Source organism: Trichoplusia ni, chromosome 18, assembly GCF_003590095.1.
Source record: "Trichoplusia ni isolate ovarian cell line Hi5 chromosome 18, tn1, whole genome shotgun sequence".
Taxonomy (NCBI): Eukaryota; Metazoa; Arthropoda; class Insecta; order Lepidoptera; family Noctuidae; genus Trichoplusia; species Trichoplusia ni.
The window spans coordinates 7,433,475-7,454,461 of NC_039495.1; the positions used below are offsets into that span (position 1 = coordinate 7,433,475).

At 34.2% G+C, this 20,987-nt stretch overlaps 1 protein-coding gene across 3 annotated transcripts in view; it reads right to left on the reverse strand.

Moving 5' to 3' along the window:
- Positions 1-20,987, reverse strand: part of LOC113502889 — a 163,050-nt gene that overhangs the window by 24,586 nt on the left and 117,477 nt on the right. For all 3 annotated transcript variants that reach the window (XM_026884635.1, XM_026884633.1, XM_026884634.1), the window contains exon 2: positions 2,733-2,858. In XM_026884635.1, coding sequence (XP_026740436.1) covers positions 2,733-2,858 — 126 coding nt within the window. The remainder of the gene's footprint in view (positions 1-2,732; positions 2,859-20,987) is intronic.

Here is a 20,987-nt window from a genome sequence, read left to right on the forward strand (position 1 = left end):
GTACAGGCTAGCTAAAGTCAAACAAGTTAGCATGACTGAGATCAACATACTTCAAGATAAATAATACAAATGTTTATTTACGTATCTGGATACTGTTGCTAGTCTCATTAGCATGGTTAATATATGCATGCTCGCATTAGTACCGTTCGAGTGTACTATGTACGCACGATGCATGCATTCGTTATTCGATTCTTAATTAGTACAAGTTTAAGAAGTATATGATTGATGGTAGTTCCGGAGTGAAAATAGAGATGGGGCTACTTGTCTTGTATGTTTGTGGGTATCGAAATATCTTTTTACATTTATGTATTTTCCAGTTTTTCATAGATTTTAAGGTCTTTGCGCAATAAAAAGCGTGCAAGATCTTAGGTAGAGTCAAGTAAAAAGATGATGAATTTATATCAGCTATAACTCAGTCTTCTTTTCACTAGAGATGAGTGGAGTACTATCTGATAACATTCAATCTCATTACGAATCAATCACCACGTTAGTTACCCAACTTAAAAAGTAATACTATATCAGACCAAAACGTATTCATTCAAAATTTTCCATCTTCAGCAGCCATCTTTGTGAACCCAGCCAAAACGCATGGGAAAATAAATTAGCATTGACGTCCGTTCTCATTGAAAACTGAAGTTACTTGAATTTTGCAAATGAATCGGTGCCATTGACGTGAAGGGCGCGCCGGATGCCCGCCATTGGCCGGCGGCCATATTGGAATGGCAATAAACAAATGGTACACAGAAATACAGCTTTATTATGGGTTTATAAATAAATGTTTACTTTAATAATTGTTTTGTAAACGGTTTACGTAAATGTTGGGATTTGGCTTTCAGTTTGATTATCGAGTGTTTTGGTAATGTGTGCTTAAAGCATTCAAAAGCTATTACTATACCTAGTAGTTGCATTTCATTAGTAGAGCGTTAGTTTTTAGTTACAATACAGCCTAAACTACTTGTATCAGGTTATTATTTAAATCTTGTAAACAAGTGGTACCTGTTACCTATGAAAACATTCAGATGAATCTTCAATGAAGATCGAACACTACGTCTTAACGCCTGCCAAGCTACTTGGAACTCCAAGTATCGACCACACCCTCTCTCACAAGCCAAGCTCTCTCTCTTTTCATTCCGCTTGCATAAAAGAGCATAACAAGCCATAATAAAAAGTATAACTTGACTATTTTCTTTAACTCTGCTCTTTAGCTTTGCTCATTGACCCAAAATCAGAACTAAACACATTTCTTCCAACTTAACCTACTGCAGTTGACCTGTACTATGTCCGGCCGCCATATTAGAATTGAACAACGCATTGTATGCGCCTGAGCATAAATTAACAGCACGACAAGCTGTAATCGGACAAATTAACACAGAGCTATGGTCCTCCTGCCCAGTGACTCACGCGCAGGTTTTATTAATATTAGTTTGACAAGGAAAATAATTATGGTAGGCAACAGTTTTGGTGCTGTATTGAGGATAAATAAGTACAACGCCCTCTACGTGTTGTTCAAAGAGTTATAATGATAAATTAATTGTTGCTGTGTTGAACTGTATTTAATTGATCTACTTACGTGAAACTTAAATAGTTGTTGGCAAGATCAAAATCGACTTGGAAAAAAGTCGACGACTCTACAAATTCATTATCTAATTGTACTTTAAATTTTATTGTTTTATCAAAAATATCAATGAAAGGCGACTTCAAATAATAAACTACTGATCCAAACTCGATTAAATTTTTATGGGACCAAATGATAACTACTTATCTCTTTTTGTTAAATGAGAGTTCTTCTGAGGTTACAGCCAAAAAAAAACAAAACAGACGAATTGAGAAACCCCCTCTATTTAAATCCGATTAAAAAAGATTTAATGAAACTGCATGTTACGTTACATTTGCACTTACATAGATGCTTCGAATTAAGAGCAAAAGCTCGACTCTACCTTTCCATCTTAGTTGCACAACTTATTAAGGAATGCAGAGACTTATCTAAGCTTATCCGTTAACATACTGGACAAATACACATAGCTGTACTTACGATAACGATTAGTTAACATGGTGTACAGGTTGTTGTAAATTTGCCTTTTTTTGTTTGATAAAAAAGTTCAATATTTGGTCCTTAAACACACGAAGGTTTCAGATATCTGCTGTGTAGAGAGTTAGATAATTGAAATTAGACTTTATCGCCGTTTCAATAAGATTCAGATAAAGTTTTTTATGTTCTTTGTTTGGTAAAATTAAGCGTTTAGTCTACTGCGCAGTGGAGATATTAAAGTAAGATGGAAAATAATTATATCCTATCTTTTTTAAGTATAAAAATTGCTGTTTAAAGACACCAATTGACGTTGCTTAAACACTTGATATTTCATTACCTAAAGATTTGTTTGCAAAGTTACTACAGGATACATTTTATATCAACCATATCGTCATTCACCTTAAAAATAATATCAAATTTCATCTAAAAAGAAAAAGGATTTTAAGGATCTTGATCCCTTTTTTCAACCAACTTTTTCGAACCCATAAATTTAATCTAGGATCAGTAGTTATTATTTAAACGATTGTTAGTTTTTGTGGTTAAAAATTTCAATATTGATATAACTTTTCCTATTATGGTTGTTGAGATCTGTTCAATGCAACGTGCTCGAAAAACGTCCTTATTTCATGTAAAATTGATGCTATATCTCCTAAGTACGCCATTTAATTGCTTCGAAACAGTCTAGTCGTTATCAAGCCCTTACCTCATGATATCCATAACCCATAGGCTGTGCCCTAGGACGAGGGTTCCTGTACTGCGTGATGCGAGGGATGACCAGGGGCGGTCGCTGGTCCCTGCTGTACACCGCACATTCTTCTGGGGTGATCCACTGCAAAGAGAGAAAAGAAGAACGTTAATTTATGTCGTCAAATTCTACTTATTTTTATAGGATCGTGAGAAAAATTCTGCCGCTCAGCTAGGTTAGGACTCCGGTTGCATGCGAAACTAGTCGGGCAATTCCGAAAAATACGCGTGAGTAAACATCATTCCTAATTTGTGATTAATTGTGAAGATTTCCTCAGAGGCTTTGGTAAAGCCGTAGTATAGTCAACACGTCACAGTAAAATCTGGCTTACTGTTACATCTTTGACAGTCGTTAAAGGAAATCATAAGTTAGAAAAGTCTGAAAACCTGTCTAACCAAGGGATATCGTGTTGCCCAAGTAACTGGATTAAGGAGGTCAGATACGCAGTCGCTCCTTGTAAAACACTGGTACTTATCTAAAACCAGTTAGACTGGAACCGACCAAAAAAAAGTCGGGGAAAAGGCTAGGCCGATGATGACTCGACCTACGGCCACCGTAAGGTCGGGCCTGCGGGTGGCAGGGAGGGCACCCTGACACTCGATCAGCCAGCAGGCCAAGAAGGAGACGGGCGCGTCGCTCTGCGCACCCGTTCTTAAGAGGAGTGAGGGGTGGGCTTTTTACACCCATCCCTTGAGAAGGAGTCCAAAGGACTAGAGCCAGCCAGAGTCGCGCAGAGTATGCGCGAGCGATCCCGTGACTCTGGCTAAAGCAGTAGAAGGGGCCCGGGGTGTTTTTAGTCGGTGGAAGTCCGACATATCCCCACGTCGTGCCGTCGACGTGGGTTGAAGACATTAGCGTTTCACCCCGGAAAAAAAAAAAAAAAAAAAAAAAAAAAAAAAAGGCCGATGATGACTTCTCTGATACATCTCAAGCGATGAAATTTGCTATCATATTTTTAAATAAACAAACTGTTTACACAACAGGTGGGTCAAATAACCCACAGTTTAAATAACAACATCATGTAGTTATGTTATGTTATGCAAATACAGGGTAAATACCTCCCATGTCGTAAAGGAATGGGTATTCAACACCTTGGTAACTGTCTGCTGTGCAATTTGAGATCATTACGATCGTGTTACAGAATTTTATGTTTTTCTTACGTTGTGCATTTTTTGGAGTTCCGTATGTAAGAGGTAAATTTGGAAGCTTATTACTTTAATCCTATGTAGTAACCTACTTCTGCCACTAATAATAGTAGGTCTATTGCTGTTGTCGAAGTCTAGCGAAGTCCCTCTCTAACAAACGAAATGGTTAATATTACGACGGAACTTAAAAAGGGGCTCGATAGACAAGTTTACGCGGGTGGAGTTGGAGGCAATACAATATTTTAAGTAATTTAATAAAGGTAAACAATCTTTCGACGGGCCTGTTGGTCTAGTGGTTAGTGACCCTGACTGCTATACCTGAGGTCGTGGGTTCGATTCCCACCCAGGACAAATGTTTATGTGATGAGCATGATCATTATTTTGTTCCGTGTCTGGGTGTAATTTATCTATATTATGTATGTATTTAGAAATATATAAGTATGTTTATCAGTTGTCTAGTACTCATAATACAAGCTCTGCTTAGTTTGAGACTAGATGGCGTTGTGTGAAAGTTGTGGAATATTATTATCATTATTAAAAAATCTTTGTGAAAATTAGCAACTCAAATACACCACTGAAATATAACAATCATTTGTTTCCCTAACATGTGCTTACATAAAAAGACACAACAATACGCACTACTATTATATATTCTGTGATATTGTTTACACTTTTTTCATTATCTAAATAAAAGGTATTTTATTTATTTTATAAGAAAGTAACATTCAACGTCAATATTAGCAACAGCATCTCTCGCTAATCTGCTGTAACACAATGATTTCCCCTCGGTATCGGGTTGCCGACGTTGCACTTCACACTGGGTTCCTTGTTGGCATCGCATCCTGCCATCTGGGAGGCGGAATCTAGTTTGAACTGGTTTTATTGTGATGCAGCACTGGTTTTTAAGACTTGAAAAAGTGCGGGCAAGTAAGGTTTCTTTTAAGGCGAACTGTCTTAAATAGTTTGTTTATTGATTAACTAGCTTTTCGCCCGCGGCTTCGCCCGCGTCGAGGTCGGTTGAATCGCGTTTCCAAGAGAACTCTTCGAAAGTCCGGGATAAAAACTATGCTATGCTCTTTCTCAAGGTCAACTCTATCTCTGTACCAAATTTCATTAAAATCAGTTCAGTGGCATAGACAGACGGACAGAATTACTTTCGCATTTATAATATTAGTAGGGATGTTTTGGAAAAGTGCAGTTTGCGTATCGTGCTATTATAAATCTGCAATTTCAGTGCAATTATTACTAAGATAACAATAAAAATTGTGTAATTATTATTACACAATTTTTAATTGCAGTAGTTTTGTTTACAGAATAAGTCCGCTGTATTAATAAATCGACAATAACGATTATTTCAAGCTTTTCTGAACAAAATCCTCCGAAGCATGCTACAATTAATTGTTAAAATTCTTAACTATTAGCCGCTGCGTCGTAAATTAACTTTATATTATTAAACTGCAGTAAAAAAGACAAGATAAATGATCTATAAATCAGAAAACGCACCCAGAAAAACTAGCTCACTGTATCAATTGGTAAGTGTACAAAATCTTCAATAATATTTCTTTTACAAACGTTCAAACTTCAAAACATTTATCATTACAATTTCTCAGGCATATTACATTGCTTGAGAAGACACACTCTATTGAATATCAATCATTTCTGACGTCTTGGTATTCGCATTGCATTCACTCGGAGAGTTTGCGGTTACAAAATGTAGATGGCGCTGTATTATGTTTTGTTTAGTTACGAGTTGAACTCAGTTAAGAATATTGCATTGTTTATCGTCATTACGTTGGTATGGTAATGAGTTTATGGCCCTAGTTTTTAAGCTTTGTATTTCTTTCATTCTATTCAAGTTTCTTAATCGGTAATTTACTTTAAGGGTATGCGTTCTTCACACATTCTTACGTTAGTTTCTTTACTTCTGTAGCAAGCATCATTATAGATAGTTGGATATATAGAGTTGAATTATAGATTGATTTATGGATGGTTACGTTTTTAAGGATTGATCATGAAAGATATTTGTCTTAGGTCCTTAAACCTTACGTATCTTTATCAACAAAAAAAAAGACTGAAGCCCATTTAAATCCAAGTCAAACCGCGTTATATGCGCTCTCAAATTAGTCATCAAAACCTCTTATGACTTCAAACAAAACATACTTTAATTGCAAAGCTATCAAATACAGACACAATTCGCCAAAATCTGTGAGATTTATCATAAAATTATAAACAATGCAAAAAGGAGAGATTCCAACTCGCTAATTCACACGGACAAAAACCTCTTAAAGAAAATTACGAAACAAATGACTGACATATGCCTTTATAATAAGGAAACGCCAAATTATATAACAACTATTACTATTATAAAGATTGTTAATGTATTAAAAAAAAGCCTCTGGGTTAAAAGCAATTGGGTTAACCTTTGTGTAAAAATGTTGTTTCTATTATGTATGACATACTGACTTTAAACCTTGTCCTCACCTATTGACATATACTTATTTTAAAAATATAATCTACTCGAATATACTCATCAAAATAGCTACATGTCGTTTTGAATATTGATCTTTTACATGTAAATATTCTACAGCAGCAAAATCTATACTAATATATAAAGCTGAAGAGTTTGTTTGTTTGTTTAAACGCGCTAATCTCAGGAACTACCTACTGGATAAAATTGAAAAATTATTTTTGTTTTCAATAGATCATTAATCGAGGAAGGTTTTAGGCTATAAACCATCACGCTGCGACTAATAGGGGCGAAGATACAATGGAAAATGTGGAAAAAGCAGGGCAGGTATAAATCATAACTTATTGTATCTTCTAACCACGCGGACGAAGTCGCGGGCAACAGCTAGTATCTAATAAAATTATCAAACTTGCCACATATCACAACTTTTATATTATAACCGATGACTAAGCAATTCTTATGTTGAGCCAAAATACTTCTCAGTTAATATAATTGGCGTTACATAAACTGATTTGCTTGATACATACTTTATAACAGTTTTGAAGCTTTCAAATTACTGTTATGTAGACTAACCTTATTTGAAAATGCTTTTGTATTTAAAGTTCATTCTAATGTAATAACGGAACAAATATTCGAATGAATAGCAATTGTTAAAAATGACGTTGTGAATTCTTATCTTACGAATAAATTGTCATGTCATAGCGTAACTGTGTTATACAACTACCTTAATACATAATTAAAGTGTGTTGGTTAAACAATTATCATACGGTTTCAAAGGACAATAATGCAGCAAGGTTTGCAGCGTATTGAGCTAAGTTCTGCAAAAATCTATATCTATAGTCTTTACTAATATATAAAGCTGAAGAGTTTGTTTGTTTGAACGCGCTAATCTCAGGAACTACTGGTCCAAATTGAAAAATTCTTTTTGTGTTGTATAGACCATTCATCTAGAAAGGTTTTAGGGTAAAGGTTTTAGGTTTTAGGCAGCCATCACGCTGCGACTAATAGGAGCGAAGATACAACGGAAAATGTGGAAAAAACAGGGAAAATGGCTTCCGTTCAAAAATTCCTAACTTATATCTTCTAACCACGCGGACGAAGTCGCGGGCAACAGCTAGTCGGAAAATATAGACATACAGTTACAAGCTCGAAGAATAAGCAATACAAAAGTAGCAGAATTTTACACGAATAGACGAGAGGTCACACCAAACCTAATTGTACTGGTTCGATCCCCGCGTAGTACAAACATTGATTAATATTAATGCTATCCACCAATACTTGATCTAAGTTTAGGTGTCTATATGCGTGTGACTTGTAATGCTGCAAAACCGTACCATACAAGAATTAAAGTCGTTATCTCGAGAATTGAATAAAAAATACTTTGGGAGTGAATTCTGATATCATAGTCAGAATTAGTATAACAGAAAAGCTACATGAAAGAACGCAAAATCTTGAATGTTTATATTAACCGAACGTACAGTAATTCACGTGGCAAGTTTCCATAAGTAACTTAAAAATAAAGACGGAATCTAGATGTACACTACTTATGTATAGAGCAAATATTGCACGTGTTGCAGGTACCACGTGTTTCGAGTTGTTTACTAAAATATTTACCAACGTGCACCAGTTTCGAAAAATACTCTTGATTTTCTAAAAGCTTTATTAAAGAATTTCATTCGAGAATTAGTTTATTCTGTTTTCTGTTAAGTTGAATACCGTAGCCAGTTATTTAATTGTGTAATTTGAAATAATTGTTATTAGTAATAAGATTTAGGATTGATGTTAATTTTTTTCTTGTAGATTTTTTTTTATCTTAGATCTGTAGAGCATAACACTATAATGATGATATGATTTATAATTTTATTATATAAGTGTCTATTATCAAGAAAAATAAAAATAGAGCAAACACTTCGTAAACCGATTTAAATGACATATTTTTCTAGTTTAGAGCAAAAACTATTATTAATAAATAATAATACTCAATCAAATACCACATTTAACCAAAACAGTCTTTAAACCAAATGTCTAGACTTCATTTAAAAAGTAGTCAACCTTGACTATACTTCCTCTAATACAAACAAGACCATTTGAATAATTGACCGACATTTTGCCGATATTCGTGAGTCATAAGAATCGTTGACAAGCGGTACTATAACTCCGTAACTCCGGTTAAAATGACGTAAGAACCGAAAGCGAAGTTATTTGCAAGGATAATTTGGTACTGCGTAGCCATCACCTCTGTGAATGCAGAAACAAGTAAAAAAATAATGATTTCGATATAAATTTGTAGATGTAGACTTTTTGAGGTTTTTGCATAATTACTGATTATAAATAAAAGACTATATTGCACTAAGGAATTCAATTCTTATGTCGGTGGGGGTTCAAAAGCATTCAATTCACATGCACAAAGACATCCAGACTCAGAACAACCATTCGTGGATCACACAAAATGTACTAATCTTACGCGAGGACCGAACCCGCGACATGTCGTGCAAAGTGGGTTTGGTGTGGTGACCTAAATCACTCGGCTATTGAGCAGTCAAACAAACCAAAAGACAAGAAATGCTATACAAAAAGTTGACGTAATGCGTGAAAATCTCGTAAACGAAACCAAAACATCAAGAAAAACAAACAAACATTCAAAGAAGCAAACTTTCTCATACACAGCCATCACCAGCAACCTTAATGATGACTATCACAGGTTTTCCCATACATCTGATGGAAGTTTCTTATGCACCCACATTGGCCTACATCCATGATTCATTCAAACATGAATGGGATGCGTTGAGTGAATGATTTCGCAACCGGTTTGTGATTAGTTTGGCACCCTTGACCTCAAATGTCTGCAAAAGCGTTTGATGACGCTATGCTTGTATTGATGCATGAGATATGAAAATATATAATATTCAAAAATGTTACATGCCACTTATGTGATGTGGAATCGAATAATTTTAGGTTTAACTCTAACAGTGGCTGATTAAATATACAAAATCATCGTTTATTGGCCTTTAAGTATAAAACAAAAAAGTAGGTTTTTAAAATTGCCCGAAGGCATTAGTAGAGTCACTTAATGACTGTATCAGACCATTGGGGAGGGAAACACTTTTTTTAAATTTGTGTTTCTCGGAAATGTGAGATGGAACGTATCATATATTCTGCGTCGGGGTAATTTATGTTACCTATCTGCAGTTTCCCTGTACAGATTCCGATCGGATGATTGATAAAACAGCTGAATACTATTTTTTCTCAATAATATTACATTTTATTTTTTACAAGGAAAAAAATTGTAGTATCAAAAGAGCCAGGAATCAAATGCCTTTTTGGGCTTTTTGCAACTTAAATTACTTTGAATAGCAATTCTGTTTGCAGTTTTGGAATCGAGATGCTGCTCTTCACCACATACTGCAAAATTAAACTTACTTCTTCAACACAGGGTCAAATTATCTGAACATATTTACAGATCACTCCTAAATCTGTTATAACATATTTACCATTACAATCCTGGTGTTTACACTATACCTTGAGAACCATTCTCTACAACCTGATCACATAACAAAACATCCGACAACTTTAAAATGAAATCGAAACAATGTAAAGAATTTGTTACTATGCGTCTATATCTATACTAATATATAAAGCTGATGAGTTTATTTGTTTGAATGCGCTAACCTCAAGAACTACTGGTTAAAATTGAAAAAATATTTTTGTGTTTAATAGACCTTTAATCGAGGAAGGTTTTAGGCTATATAACATCACGCTGCAACCAATAGGAGCGAAGATACAATGGAAAATGTGGCAAGAACGGGGAAAAATATTCATCTTCGAGGGCTTCCGTTCCTATCCTTCCTAACTTTTATCTTCTAACCACGCGGATGAAGTCGGGGGCAACAGCTTGTAACATATATGTACCTACATATACGCTACTCAGGAACCGTGAGTCCAATAGATAACGCTAAACAAACGTTATCACAATGTCAGACGGGAAATATTTAATATATCAAGGAAAACATTAATTTTAATCAAGAATATAAATTTAATTTATCTTTGTTAAACAATAAAGTTTGAGACGTCCATCTGTCTGTGCTACAGTCGTTTTAATTGTCATTGCACTAGTTTATACTGTGAATTATAATTGTGTGATGTATGTTAAAAGTGTCCTAGGGGTTCAGTGACCGTATTTGAATGCAATTGGCTGTAGGTTCAAATCTTTATCTGATATAGTCGTGTTGTAGTAGTATATAGTTTAACACAGGTAATAAAAGATTTGAGGCGTAAGCAAGGGGCAGAGGAAGGGATTTACATTAACAATCAGTTATGATAATAAATTTAAATACAGTAAACCATAAATTAAAGTATCTTAATTAAATTTTAACATTAATTTCTGCCATAATTCGGGAACTCTACATAATATACCTCACTTTCATTTACAAGTGTTTTGTTAATAATTATCGTAACCGACGTTTATAAAATTCATAAGAAACAATGGAATAGTAAGGTATTTTTAGAAAACCATTGAAACTGACTCACAAAGTTTAAAAGCTTCAGAAGGCTCGGAAAACCGTTGTTTATGCAAATGACGTCCAGGTCGCTTTGGAATCGGTAATGAAGTTGCAAATGTCATGGAAATATCTTCGTCTCTTCAATTTGAATCGACTTGGTATAGCGTAATTACGGCTTTCATTCAGTGTTTTCTATCATTAAAGTTAGCAGGTCTAACTTTTGTTTTTATCCGACGCAGAAAGATGGTAATTTAGATCAAGGTTTTGACTTTTCTAAGCACATATGTTAAGTGGTTCGCAACAATATTTTAGCCATATTTTTTATAGCAACAAATCCATAGAATCGATTTCAAATAAGAACTATGGGATTTATGAGATCAAATGACAGCTAATGAAGATAAAAAAGAAGAATCAACAAAATTAGTTCATCCAGTTCGAAGTTCTGTGGTACAACAAACAAACAAAAAATACGTCCGAATTGAGAACCTGCTCTCTTTATGAAGTTGGTTGAAAAGTACATTTAATTATTCATAAGTAATAAAAAATTGATGCTCTTATGATATAATTAAACTTTAATGTACTAAAGAAAGTTTATTTCCCAAGAAATGATCTTGATAATTAAATCTTTCAAAATGATTACCAGAATTCGACAAAAAAACATTGTACTGCAACTTGTTTTAGAGTATGAATGAATTTAAGTACCACCAGAATGGCCGCCAGTATCAAATTTGGAATTAAGGCGAAGCTCTTTCTTATGAATCACAAAATACATTGATTTTAGTCAGCATTTGCAAACTTGCAAAAATACAGTTAATTTTGAAATTAATAAAACTACAAGATGTTTTCAATTTTAAATTAGTCTAAAGGACGATTTAGAATAGTCACCATCGATGTCGATTGACGAAAAACGTTCCGTTTAACAAACAATACAAATTTCAGTTAAACAATCTTACATAAGAACATGAAGCAATAATTTAAATAACGATATAATCTTTCACATCACTCTAATTCATTTAATTTGTAAACTTTCACTGAAGATGTATAATTTCCATTTTTTTATTCCCCTTAATAACAAGATATCAAGAGTTGAACCACCTTATTGACCTTAAAGTCAACGCGAATGGAGTTCTCATTCATGAGTTGTATGTGCTATCTCACTCCTACGTAGGGGGAACACAGCTTGCGAAACGAGACAGGAAATAAAGTCAATGAGAGTCAATTAAGCATTATGTTTAATTGGTTTCGCTGAAGACAGCATTTTTGTAATGTATACTTTTGTATTGTGAAGGATTGTAAAAAGTTGATTGTTGAGTTGGTCGTTTTGTTTGTTATCCAGCTTTTTGAGTTTTGATATTTCCGAAACAAAACCCTGTTCGTGGACTATAGTTGGCTTAATATTGAATTTTTTAAATAAGAGGACCTTTTCAAAAATACCCTTCAATTTAGTTAGTTCGGGTTTCATGCCAAATATCTCAAAAAATCTAAGTAGTCGGTTTCGAATTTATACGTAAATACTATTAGAGTAAGTAGCTAATTAACTACTTAGCTGTTTTCAGCTGCTCCGCCCGCTACAAATGGAAAAATGATCCCACGGGCACACAAAAAGCATCCTATGTTATATTATAACCTATCTGTGTAAAAAATGTCGTCCGAATCCGTTCAGTGATTTCTGCGTGAAAGTGTAAGAAACATGCATTCATACAGACAAACATTCGCGTTTATAATATTAGTAGGATTATACCAAACTGTTTATAACCATGATGACTGCACATTTGACGCTACTAAACAGATAATTTATTTCGATGACTTGTGGCCTTTCATTTACCTACAATTTGAAGGCTTCCCACACGACTGCCCACAACTTTTACAACACACGCATTTCCAGAAATCTGTCTAAATATTTATTTAATCATGTTGGTTAGTCTTGCTTAGCCTCTTAACTTTGTTTGCTTAATTTTGGTCTTCAAACATAGGTATATATGTGGAAGGTATGGAGGAAATAAATAAATATATAATAAAACCTCAAAAGTATAAAAATAATTACCGCCCCCCCCCGCCCACAAATTTCGAAATGATTCGACCGTTTTTTATCGAACATGTCTAAAAACACTAGCTTTTAATGCCCCTTTAATACAAATGAAACTAAATTGAAATCGATCAATCTGCTCTAAAGCTACGATGCAATACACGGACACGTCAAACTTAATAATTATAATACCCTCCTTTTTTCGTCTCTACCTTTACATATCTCCCTTGCTTACATCATCATTCATCATTCCCCTGCCCTAATCCCTACTATTTTATTTGGTGTCGGCGCAACATGTCTTCTTCTTCCATACCATTTCTATCTAACGTCATCTCACAAGAAACACTCTTTGCATCCATATCTTCTTTAACACAATCCATCCATCGATTCATTGGTCGTCCTCTTTCCCTTTATCCATCCACGTCCATGCTCATCTCCCTTGCTTACAATAGCTATAAAAAGACATACAACGAAATTTCAGGCATACCATATGAGGATTTCGATCCGCCCCAGTTCAAACAAACAATGTGATGTCAAAATATTGTGGTAGACAGACGAAACCGATCCGTTGTTGTATTGGGTAACAATGATGACAGGGTTATAGCTTAGTGAGATTACACGGTTTGTTGTACTGCAGAATGTATCGGTTATATTGTGTTTTTTTTTAATTTTGTTATATTTTAGTAAAGCGTATTTCTTGGAAGAGGATTTTGTCTAGATTTGGACTGCAACTAATGATGAAGATGAAAGTCATTCTCTTTTAGGTTACGGTGACATGCATGTGATATACAAATAATTGTAGTCAGTGAGAATATAAGTAAGGGTATTAAAAAATATAAAATCCTTATGGATTTTCTTTATGAGCTAAGAAAACGAATCTTAGTTTTTTGTTATACCTACTTCTTGCGATACATAGTGCCTAGTAACCAAAAACTAAAAAATACTAAACAAAACATGTTTCTACCTAACACCCACTTAAAATGTATCCCACAAAGTTAGGTATTCAATTAATTGAAGACAGATGAGTCACAAAGGCGTGTCTTACACAACTACGTGTATTATCTATTTTATGGTTAGCAGTGACGTCACACTTGAATCAGACGTCTTTATTAAATCCGGTGTCATGTATTGTTTTTAGACATTATGCATTTCATGAGGTATAAAACAACTTCCTATATTTTATCTTCGCTTTTATGATGGTATATCAAGTCTAGACTAGCTGAAGTCGGTAAGCGTGGATATTAGTATATCACAGCTTAAAATCTTCCCTACATAATAAGTGTCAATGCCCAAAAGTGGGATACTATTCAGTTCTGCCAGAAGTGAAGCTACTAGGCCCCGATTCTGCTATTTACAATGGCGGATGAATTACTGGCAATTGGATTAAATTCGCACTATTCGTATTATTCTACGCATTTTTCAAACACAATAATTGGAAATTATACGGGACGGAAAACTCACGGTCAATACAATTAATTTCCAATTATTGTGTTGGCAAAATGCTTAAGAGAACAGGAATAGTTTCAAATTTAATCCAAGTGCTATTCATCGGCCGTTGTAAATAGCAAAATCAGGACCCAGGAGTAAAGCTACTATATGTATACCATAATATGTACTATATTGTTATAATTTTCCTTATCATGGGATCTATCATTCTCACCTATAATATACAATGCCCTATTAATAACTTACCATCGTTTAAAATGATGACAGACATAACACAATGGGGTAGTAAGGTACTCCTATGTTTCTAAACCTGCACAATGTTATGGTTTATTTTTATTCATGACAACACCTTTCACAGAAAATATAGTTTCTTTGTATCTCGTTTTATTTGCGGGGTTTTTCTATCCATACTAATATGCGAAATTAAATAGGGATGATGACAATATTTTTCTTTGCAGTTTGTAGTTTTTTGTATAATAATGGATACGTATTTTTTACTTTGTCCCGCAAACGTAAATTGACCAAATTACAGTGAATTAAACTTGCGTGACATCACGATTGAGTATAAATTTTACCATATCGTTACATCACAAGCCCCCTCTCCTAAACTTTAAAGCAGTGAATCTTTGTCAATCCTAGTTTTTCTAAAAAAGAAAAAAATACGTGCCTCATACTTTTCAATTATTTAACTGAGGGACTAATGAGATTTTTTCTTTTTATACCCAGTCATCATCCCTATTATCTCGCTTTGACGCCAAAACTAAAGAAACGATTTGAATGAAATTCAGTACACAGATAGTCCAGAACCTGAGAAACGACATTACATTCTTTTTAACTGGAAAAAAAGGTTGTAAGGTGGGGTAATGGGGGTCAAAGTTTGTATTAAAGTTTATTAAACTACGGCTTTGATATTTGGCTTAAATACTGTTTATTTAAAAAAATAAAATATGTCCACAGCAGTTTTTAAAATTAAAAAAAACAGTATTTTTAATAAGGCCGTCATGAGATAAATTCAAAAAGTTTGTATATTTTACTTTCCAGCTATTTCACCACACTGTCTAAAACAAATCAAACATTGTCCACAATAGTAAGGTCCATATACCTTATATTTACAATGCGTAATAACAATTACAGTTATCAGTACTACTGTGGGTCGTTTAGCGTACTGCTAACTCATATGATTCAGTCCTACACATACTTGTTTACAGTGCTGTGCCCCAAAAGAGCAATAACCTATATAACTGACCTTAGCCACTACGATTTGTCGCGTTTGAGTAATCACCTCGATTAAAAGTCGATTGCAAAATGTGTCAAAACTGTTCAAATTTCTTTTGATTTCTAAGTTTGTCAAGAAATCTTAACTGGAATGTTATAAAGCTGAAGAGTCTGATTGTTATAGTAACGCGATAATTAAAAAAAAAACAGTTTTAGATAGTCAAAAAACGAGGAAAGATGCGGGCACTCTTAACCTTTTATCCGATAAAAAAAATCCTTTCCAGAAATTCGCTAATCCTACATTAAAGAGAACACATTTCTGTAATGTTTCTAATAGAAAAACACGTGGTTTTTCCATAGGAAAATTCATACTCTCGTATTAAAATAGTTTCGAGTTCCACTAGTTCCACATAAAGTTGTTTGTTCTAACAATACAGGAAGTTACGGGCGTTACTAGACGCTCGGAAGGAATGACGGCACATGCGCGTGCGCACCTACAACTGTGTTGTAACTGTACAGCGGTGAATTAAAGCAAAGAGTTATAGTTAACAACAAATTATCCTTGAATTTTTGGTATTCATGAAACAATTTTGAGATTATAAAAAAATATACATTGATTTTGAAAAACTAATTGTTTAAAAATATTTTTTAATTTTCTTTTTAATGTTTTGTTGTTGTTTGTATCTAGATGAGGATATTGCTATAAGTAAATCGGCAGAATACAGTTAAATAATTGGTTAGTCTTTTATGCTATCTAAACGTCTTTGCCAAAAGTCACTAAAATACATAGGTTAAGATAATACGTGGGTATAATGAAGAGAGAAAGCTACATACCAGATAGCATGGACCAAACTGTGATACACCAAATTTCTTGCAAATAAACAATTGTTGATGGACATTAAATAATCTACTCAAATTGATCGATTTAAATTAGAGCTGGATGCGAGTAGCCGAAGATCTCGATGGCGTGCAATCAGAGAGGCCTATGTCCAGCAGTGGACGAATACGAGCTGATTATAATGATGATGATTGATTTGAAAAGTCTAAAATTTTAATTAAGAGCGTCGAAAGTTCTCCTTCTATCGCATAATTTCTCAGCGTCCATATTCACAAAAAGATCTGTATTTGACGATCAGTGTTTGTGTCGAATATGCAACGTAGTTGTTTAGAAACGGGTATTTTTTCCCAAACCATAAGATTCTCCAGCCATTGTTCTTTGTAACATGAGGTATCTTACTATTGTTGTGTAAACCATGAGATAATGTCTATATAACAGGTATTATTGCCTTTAATTGATCGTTTTAACTGCAGTGTAAAAAGTAATGGGTTGTAATTTTTGTGATTATGTCTTGTGTGGTAAAGTTAAGATTATTTTGGTTAATTTTATCATTATTCTTTATACTATATCATATTATATCCTTATTATATCATATTATATATTATATCCTTCTTAATACACACACCAGATTGTGTATAATGTGCATTTTAAAGTTTCTTTGATTCATTTAGAATGTATGTTTTTACACCTCAAATTTTGCATAATTTTCATCATGTCTTAAACTTCTATTCTGCAAATTAAATAGATTCCCAATGATCACAAATAAATTCTTATTTCTTCTTTGTTCAATATCACTACGTAAAGTTACGGATCCAAAAATAGTCCCATTCAATGAACTACATCCGCATCCGTTCGAAAATTACCCGCGAATAATATTCAGTAGTGACGTCATACATATCGGCACAACAAAGCAATATCTAACATGATTTGCATACATAATAGTTAACAATTCATATTGTTCAATTTATGTACAATAAGTGTATAAATATACCTAACTAACTAGCGTTGTTTTGCCATACAAATGAGTGGGATAGGAAATTAAAAACTGGGGGATGAAAAGAGAAGGTGTCCGATTCTCAGACCTACCCAATATGTACACAAAATTTCATGAGAATCGGTCGAGCCGTTTCAGAGTTCAATAACGTACCGTGACACGAGAATTTTATATATTAGATGGTACTTAAACTTTCGCATTAGGTGATAGTTACCTGTAATTATAGTTTTCAGTTGGTATTGAATAAATAAAAACCCTAAACACTAAAACACCGGACCGCTAATAAGTATTGTAACACCACAAAACAAAAACTACTAACACAGGAGTACGTAAGTATTGCAACACTGAAAAAAAGAAAAAAAGTGAACCCATTACATACCAAGTATCACAATGCAACAGCTCCACTAAAAAAGGCCCCACTCACTTTACATAATTAACTTTATTAGTGTGCACGAACCGCCTAATATCTCATTAGTGAAACGTGGAAGGGAAATCCATAGTGGGCAAGGAAGCAATGATATTAACACTGCATATAAACAACAAAGGCTATATTAACATAGTACTTAAGACTTCGACTTAGTATTCAAATGCTATTGTAAGGTCTAGGCGTGCACCTCACCTATGGTTAGGACATGGGCCCAATGCAAGCGAGAATCGTGAACTGAAACCGAGATATACATTAAATTGAACAATTTGTTGATATTAATGATGAGAGAGCGTATCTAATTCGACCAACGGGTAGACGCCCGGTTGGCCGACCCAGGTATCACTGGAGTGATACAGTTAAGGCAGACCTTCGGGCACTTAACGCCGATGACTGGCGAGAATTGGCCAAAGATCGGGCAAAGATGCATTTTGGGTTGCTGAGCCATTGGAGTAGTAGAAGTAATATTAATGTTATACACATTAGAGACTTTTTTATAATATGCACTTGCCATTCTGCCAGACCTGCGAAAAGGTATTTGATCATTGCGTTTGCCTAAATTACACGGTGGTAAGTTTTCGGCAAGTTTCTGATTTATAGTCCGGAAATTTTGCTTAAAGTTTCAAGTAATAACTCTTTCCAACATTGGATCGAAACAAAACAAAAGTAATGTAGAGTCATCCTCGAATGTGAACTCGACACTGTGTTTCCAATCCACGAATGTTTAACACCATTGTCTTACTTGATACAAAATCGGTGACATTTACCTCATTTTTAAATGGCATATGTCAACATCCGTTATGCATGACAAGTTACATTTCTCCAAGCGCTAACAATGTTGAATCGCTTAAATCTTGAAGTGAACTGTCACGTCACTTGTCGAAATGGAATGTCATTTCATTTAGAAGTTAGGGTACAGCATACAGTCGATGAAAACAACTCTTATTCTTAAGTTCCGCATCTTTTACTTTAAGTCCGTAAATCACCTGTATCTCATTAGCCGTAATAGCCGGACCGTTGTTACTTTGCCACCTCCTTTTCTTTAGATTCTTTGTTCTGAACCCCTTGTATCATAATTACTAGTCGTACTAACCCGGCTTTTTTCATTTTAATACGGCATATCATTTAGCACCTCTGGTAATCAAACGCTTTCAGTTGCGCCCCACCCTTACATATACAAATTCCGTCCATGATTCGCACTTCGCTGTCCATATTGGAAACATTAGTTAGCTCCATGCTGGGCGTCCGTCTGTCTGCATGTCTGTCTACGTGACTGTCGGCATGCTTTGCAATACACATTGTGATTTCATCGATACTTGCTTGATTTATTATATTTGTGATATATGGGAATGAGTAGGATATCATTTACGAGGGTTTTTTTTTTATAAATACTTAGTGTTCACACTAAAATAGTTGTCGAGTTCTGATGGAACATTTTTGACAAGTAATATCTACAAAAATTTGAAGGAAATATGTTTCGCGATTCTACTCCAACCACTCAAACAAATAAATACTGATATTACGTTCTTCAAATATCTTTCAAATCTCTTACCAGACGCCTAAACGGTTAATCAACTTTATACCGAGATAAAAACTGGCAGATCTTTATGTTCAATGAGCCTCTGGACACACAAATTCACAATCAGCTCCATCTGCTAAAAACCCTACATTATTCACGTTAATGTGTCTATATTTAATTAACAAAAACAAGAGAATTCTGAGAAGGATTCTTAATAAGAACAAATAAGAACTCTTTCTTGAAATCGGCAATCAGTCGGAATAATCTCACTGCATGTGCATAACAAATGTCAAGTGAAGATGTGCAGTTGACAAGGATTAATTATGGCAATACTAAACTTGGTTCTAACTATGTTTGTTTTGCTTCCATATACCTAAAAGCCGCTATCTGAGTTTCAAAGTACTTGTATAATAAAAAAGCTTTTGTTATTTGATAGACCAGTATTTAGGCTATGGAACAGTCTGAAAATAGCATAGATAGATGGTTGATCTTGGTTTGTAAAAGAATAAACGAATGATCCACACACCTCAATCAAAGAAGAATAGAAAACGGAAGAAAAGTCTTTGTATCAGAAATAATATCTCCCATATGTGATCATAATACAGCTTTACAGCAGTAAGTAATAAACGCAAAGAAATCCCACACAACTAGTCATTTTGTAATATTTCAAAACATCGCAAAAATCAACGTCATTCACAAAGAGTATAAAGCAACAAAGTTACTATCGCAAAAGATCAAGGAATCAAAACAATTTTCTGGAAAACAGAATGATAAAAGTCATATTAAAGAGATGAGTTATGTTTTCATGAAATTGACTACGGATCTCGGTTCCAAGATATTCGAGTTAAGAATAACAAACAATCGGAAAATAACAACGAGAGTACGAAAGTTATCATAACATGGCGTATTCATGAAAACAGATCAATTGAACTATGTCAGCCATTTCGTAATAAAATATGGCGCCAATTTTGGGTTACTAAAATATTTTTTTCGGCAGCAGAAACAACCGACTTCATATGAAAACTTTTGCGAGAACCTTGATTTAATTTAATGGCATTCAATGACAGGTATTTCATGTGAAATGGGAAAAGTATCAACAAAATCGGTTCATCCAGTCCGAAGTTCTGGGGTAACAAAAATATTTAATTAAGAAACCCTCCTTTTTTGAAATCTGCTGAAAATATTTATTACTGTTATACCACCGGCTTCGTTCGCCGGGTATGACTCTTTCATTTCGACATAAAATATACCGTCTATATAACATCAATAAAATAACTAAACCACAATTTCAAAATTAAAAGGAGACCGCCAATGACTAATCATAATTATAAAACAATTTATATTTACGAAGAATTACTATAGGAACTACATCTTTGTCATGGTATTGACGTAAGGCTGTGGTCAGCGGATATACAAACAAACATACACTCATTCATTACTTTTTAAGAGCAATTAGTTGAGTAATCATAAGTCACAGCTAGTAGATAAACCAGTATGTAAAAAATACAACGAATAAAGTAAATTATTTAATTATTAGAAGATCTTTCAAAAACCCAAAACTAGGATAGTTACCGAAAAAAAGAAATGTGTCAACTCGAAAACGTACGTAAAACGAAAAGATATTAACTTTAACTAAATAA